Source organism: Cebus imitator, unplaced genomic scaffold, assembly GCF_001604975.1.
Source record: "Cebus imitator isolate Cc_AM_T3 unplaced genomic scaffold, Cebus_imitator-1.0 Scaffold80, whole genome shotgun sequence".
Taxonomy (NCBI): domain Eukaryota; kingdom Metazoa; phylum Chordata; class Mammalia; order Primates; family Cebidae; genus Cebus; species Cebus imitator.
In genome coordinates, this window is record NW_016107395.1 from 1,375,030 (window position 1) to 1,380,821 (window position 5,792).

General features: G+C 37.1%; 1 protein-coding gene across 1 annotated transcript in view; it reads right to left on the reverse strand.

Annotated features, from left to right (window-relative positions):
• The window catches only part of OXCT1 (3-oxoacid CoA-transferase 1), a 139,810-nt gene that overhangs the window by 124,458 nt on the left and 9,560 nt on the right, over positions 1-5,792 (reverse strand). Inside the window, exon 3 of the mRNA XM_017533132.2 lies at positions 5,307-5,397. Within this exon, the coding sequence (XP_017388621.1) occupies positions 5,307-5,397 (91 nt within the window). The remainder of the gene's footprint in view (positions 1-5,306; positions 5,398-5,792) is intronic.

Below are 5,792 nucleotides of genomic sequence, written 5' to 3' on the forward strand. Positions count from 1 at the left end.
CCAAAAAAAAAAAAAGAATTATCGAGTTGTCATAAACAAGCTACTTCTCTCTTTTCAGATAATCTGAAAAGTCAGTTAAACAAGAGACAGATGATTTCTACAATCCCATTCCCCTCCAACACACAGTAACTGAGATTTAGACTTACAGGCGCAGCACAGTACAGAATAAAAAAGCTACAATAAATAAAGGAGATTGGTAATGTAATATATGTATCAAAGATAAGTAAAATTCAGTATACAAAGAAAGGCTAAAAGTCTCTAAAGGGACTTGAAAAGGGGCAAGATCAATAAAGACTAGAAAAGTTTCTGTAATTGGACAAGGATACTTTGAGGATATATAACTTAAGTCTAATACTGAGAGATGTGCATAGACAGGGAAAAGGAGGGACAGTTTTCCAGGCAGAAGCAGAAAAAGGAAAAGTGGGCACAAATGTAGCATTAGCTCTATTTCCTAAATAATCTATGCTATTTATTCTAAATTGCTTTTGTAATGGTCTAAAATGCCAATTTGGTGATTAAAAATGTAAAATCCTTGAAGTCTTTAATTGTTGAGAGCTGATGACACAATTTTGTAAAAATAAAAACAGGAACACCCCGGTACATAAAGCAAGTTCTTTTTTTATTTTTCTTTTTTTTTTTCTTTTTTGAGACAGAGTCTCGCCGCCCCAGGCACCAGGCTGGAGTGCAGTGGCGTGATCTCAGCTCACTGCAACCTCCGCCTCCCAGGTTCAAGCAATTCTCCTGCCTCAGCCTCCCAAGTAGCTGGGACTATAGGCGCGCGCCACCACATCCAGCTAATTTTTGTATTTTTAGTAGAGACGGGGTTTCACCATGTTGGCCAGGATGGTCTCAATCTCTTGACCTCATGATCTGCCCACCTTGGCCTCCCAAAGTGCTGGGATTACAGGCGTGAGCCACCACGACCAGCCAGCAAGTTCTTAAGGACCTATAAAGAGACTAGGACTCCCACACAATAATAGTGGGAGACTTTAACACTCCACTGTCAATATTTAACAGATCAACCAGACAGAAAATTAACAAGGACATCCAGGACTTGAACTCAGATCTGGACCAAGTAGCCTAATACACGTCTACAGAAATCTCCACCCTAAATTCACAGACTATACATTCTTCTCAGCACCGCATGGCACCTACTCTAAAACTGACCACATAATTGGAAGTAAATCACTCCTCAGCAAATGCAAAAGAACAGAAATCATAACAAACTTCTCTCAGACCACAGTGCAATCAAATTAGAACTCAGGACCGCACAACTTCATGGAAACTGAACAACTGGTTCCTGAATGTTGACTGGATAAACAACGAAATGAAGGCAGAGATAAAGATGTTCTTCAAAACCAATGAGAACGAAGACACGACATACCAGAATCTCTGGGACACATTTAAAGCACTGTCTAGAGGGAAATTTATAGAAAATAAATGCACACCAGAGAAGCAAGGAAAGATCTAAAATCAACACCCTATCATCAAAATTGAAAGAGCTAGAGGAGCAAGATCAAAAAAACTCAAAAGCTAGCAGAAAACGAGAAATAACTAAGATCAGAGCAGAACTGAAAGAGACAGGGACACAAAAAATCATTCAAAAAATCAAGAAATCCAGGAGCTGGTTTTTTGAAAAGATCAACAAAATAGACAGACTACTAGCTAGATTAATACAAAAGAAAAGGGAGAAGAATCAAATAGATGCAATAAAAAACAATAAAGGGAATATCACCAGTGACTACACAGAAATATAAATTACAATCAGAGATTACTACAAACAACTCTATGCACATAAACCAGTAAACCTGGAAGAAATGGATAAATTCCTGGACACTTGCACCCTTCCCAAGCTAAACAAGCCAGAAGTTGAAACCTTGAACAGAACAATAACAAAGGCTGAATTGAGGCAGCAATTAATAGCCTACCAACCAAAAAAAGTCCAGGTCCAGACGAGTTTACAGCCGAATTCTACCAGAAGTAAAAAGAGGAGCTAGTACCATTCCTTCTGAAACTATTCCAAACAATACAAAAAGAGGGAATCCTTCCCAAATCATTTTATGAGACCAACATCATTCTGATACCAAAACCCGGCAGAGACTCAACAAGAAAAGAAAACTTCAGGCCAATATCCATGATGAACATAGATGCAAAAATCTTCAGTAAAATACTGGCAAACCGATGGCAACAGCACATCAAAAAGCTTATCCATCACAATCAAGTAGGTTTCATTCTTGGGATGCAAGGCTGATTCAACATGCAAGTCTACAAACATAATCCACCACATAAACAGAACCAAAGACAAAAGCCACATGATCATCTCAATAGATGCAGAGAAGTCCTTTGACAAAATTCAACAGCACTTTATGTTAAAATTCTCAATAAACTAGGTATCAAAGGAACATATCTCAAAACAATAAAAGCTATTTATGACAAATCTACAGCCAATATCATAATGAATGGGCAAAAACTGGAAGCCCATTGAAATCTGGCACTAGATAAAGATGCCCTCTATCACCACTCCTATTCAAAATAGTATTGGAAGTTCTAGCCAGAGCAATTAGGCAAGAAAAAAAAATAAGGAGTATTCAATTAGGAAAAGAGGAAGTCAAATTATTTCTATTTGCAGACAACATGATTATATATTTAGAAGACCCTATCATCTCAGCCCAAAATCTCCTGAAACTGATAAGCAGGTTCAGCAAAGTCTCAGGATACAAAATCAATGTGCAGAAATCACGAGCATTTCTATACACCAATAACAGACTAACAGAGAGCCAAATCATGAGCAAACTCCCATTCACAATTGCTACAAAGAGAATAAAATACCTAGGAATACAACTAACAAAGGATGTAAAGGACCTCTTCAAGGAGAACTACAAACCACTCAAGGAAATAAGAGAGGACACAAACAAATGGAGAAACATTCCATGCTCATGGTTAGGAAGAATCAATATAATAAAAATGATCATACTGCCCAAAGTAATTTACAGATTCAACACTATCCCCATCAAGCTACCAATGATCTTCTTCACAGAACTGGAAAAAAACACCTTAAACTTCATATGGAACCAAAAGACAATAGCCCAGACAATATTAAGCAAAAAGAACAAAGCGAGAGGCATCATGCAACCTGATTTCAAACTATACTACAAAGCTAGAGTAATCAAAACAGCATGGTACCGGTACAAAGACAGAGATATAGACCAATGGAACAGAACAGAGGCCTTGGAGGCAATGCCACATATCTATAACCAACTGATCTTTGACAAACCTGACAAAAACAAGCAACGGGGAACGGATTCCCTGTTTAATAAATGGTGTTGGGAAAACTGGCTAGCAGTATGCAGAAAGCAGAAACTGAACCCCTTTCTGACACCTTAAACTAAAATTAACTCCAGATGGATTAAAGACTTAAACATAAGACCTAACACTATAAAAACCCTAGAAGAAAACCTAGGCAAAACCATTCAGGACATAGGCATAGGCAAGGACTTCATGACTAAAACACCAAAAGCTTGGCAACAGAAGCCAAAATAGACAAATGGGACCTAATTAAACTCCAGAGCTTCTGTACAGCAAAAGAAACAATCATTAAAGTGAACCAGCAACCAACAGAATGGGAAAAGATTGTTGCAATCTACCCATCTGACAAAGGGCTAATATCCAGAATCTACAAAGAACTAAAACAGATTTACAAGAAAAAAACAAAGAAATCCATCCAAAAGTGGGTGAAGGATATAAATAGACACTTTTCAAAGAAGACAGAAATGCTCATCATCACTGATTATTAGAGAAATGCAAATCAAAACCACATTGAGATACCACCTCACACCAGTTAGAATGGTGATCATTAAAAAATCTGGAGACGACAGATGCTGGAGAGGATGTGGAGAAATAGGAACACTTTTACACTGTTGGTGGGAGTATAAATTAGTTCAACCATTGTAAAAGACAGTGTGGCACTTCCTCAAGGACCAGAAATAGAAATTCCATTTGACCCAGCAATCCCATTAATGGGATGTATATCCAAAGGATTACAAATCAGTCTGTTATAAAGACACATGCACACATATGTTTATAGTGGCACTGTTTACAATAGCAAAGACCTGGAACCAACCCAAATGCCCATCGACAATAGACTGGGCAAGGAAACTGTGGCACATATACACCATGGAATACTATGCAACCATAGAAAACGATGATTTTGTGTCCTTTGTAGGGACATGGATGAATCTGGAAACCATCATTCTCAGCAAACTGACACAAGAACAGAAAATCAAACACCACATGTTCTCACTCATAGGTGGGTATTGAACAATGAGAACACATGGACACAGGGAGGGGAGCATCACACACTGGGGTCTGTTGTGGGGTTGCCAAGGGAAGAACAGCAGAGGGGTGGGGAGGTCAGGGAGGGATAACATGGGGAGAAATGCCAGATGTAGGTGACGGGGGGATGGAGGCAGCAAACCACATTGCCATTGCCATGTGTGTACCTATGCAATAATCCTGCATGATCTGCACATGTAACCCAGAACCTAAAGTACAATTAAAAAAAAAACTATATATATATATATATATATATATATATGCACACACATACACATACCCATCCTGCAGTATGATATGCTCTAGATGGTATGTGAACATATGTATTTTAAAAACCTAAAAAAAAAAAAAATGGCTTTTCCTAATATAGCTAAATGTACCTTAATGTACATGCCATTATTAAAATGATGGCTTATTTCTGACCACCATAATACGTAATCCTACTATCTTAAGTGCTGGCTGCATATCCATCTTCCAAGACCAGCCATATTTTTATGATTAATGGTATCCCTTTATATATGATCTAGAGTGATGGCACTGCTAAAATAAAGGACTTCAAACAGATTTCAAATTGATATCCATCTTGCTTTCTAAATAATCATCTGTTACAATAAATAACATAAAGGAACGCCTTTAAATTTGAAAATGCAAGATTTAATTTGAAGATATATATTCCAAATTCAATATACTTTAAGTTTAGAAAACTAAAAGCACATCAGATTAAGATATAAAATCTTAATTTATATCTTTATACTACATAAGGTAAAGCAAGTCTGCTTTACTTATGAAGGTTGATACCAAAAATATTCGGATAAATGTAACCATCGCTCTTGACCCTGTTCAACACTATATTTTGATGCTTGGAAATATTGTTCATGTGAATAGGAGAAAACTTCATTTCACTGATAAACTCTGTTTAAATATAGAAAACTGGAATTTCTCTCCAGCCAATTGTTTTGAAAATGCACACTTACCCTGCATTGTTGCTGACTGCAGTTAGTCCTTTTACTCCAGTTTTAAGTAAAGCATCTATAAGGTTCTCTGGAATTCCACATAGCCCAAAACCTATATTAAGCCCAAAAAATAAACAATTTGTGAAGGGGCTAATAATCTTTTTTCAGAAGTGTGTGCTATTCTTTTTAAGAGGGAAAAAAAACCAAAGCACATTATTAGATCTACTAAGCAAAATACACAGATATTATCTCAGCAGCTCAACAAATGATCGTATGTCTGTATCCAAATGTTTTGCACCATTATATCACACAACACTGCCCACTCTTTGAACCACAAGTATAAGGCCAAATGCAACCAGTTTATATGGCTGCACATTGCTTAGCACTTAACTATACATCTATTATTGTCCTGCTTTGTAAATCAGTTTTTCTGTAATTCTTTCAAGCATGTTTATATGTCTGAGTAGATTTTGCAGAGTTGGAAGCCTACGCACCAAACTGTCATTT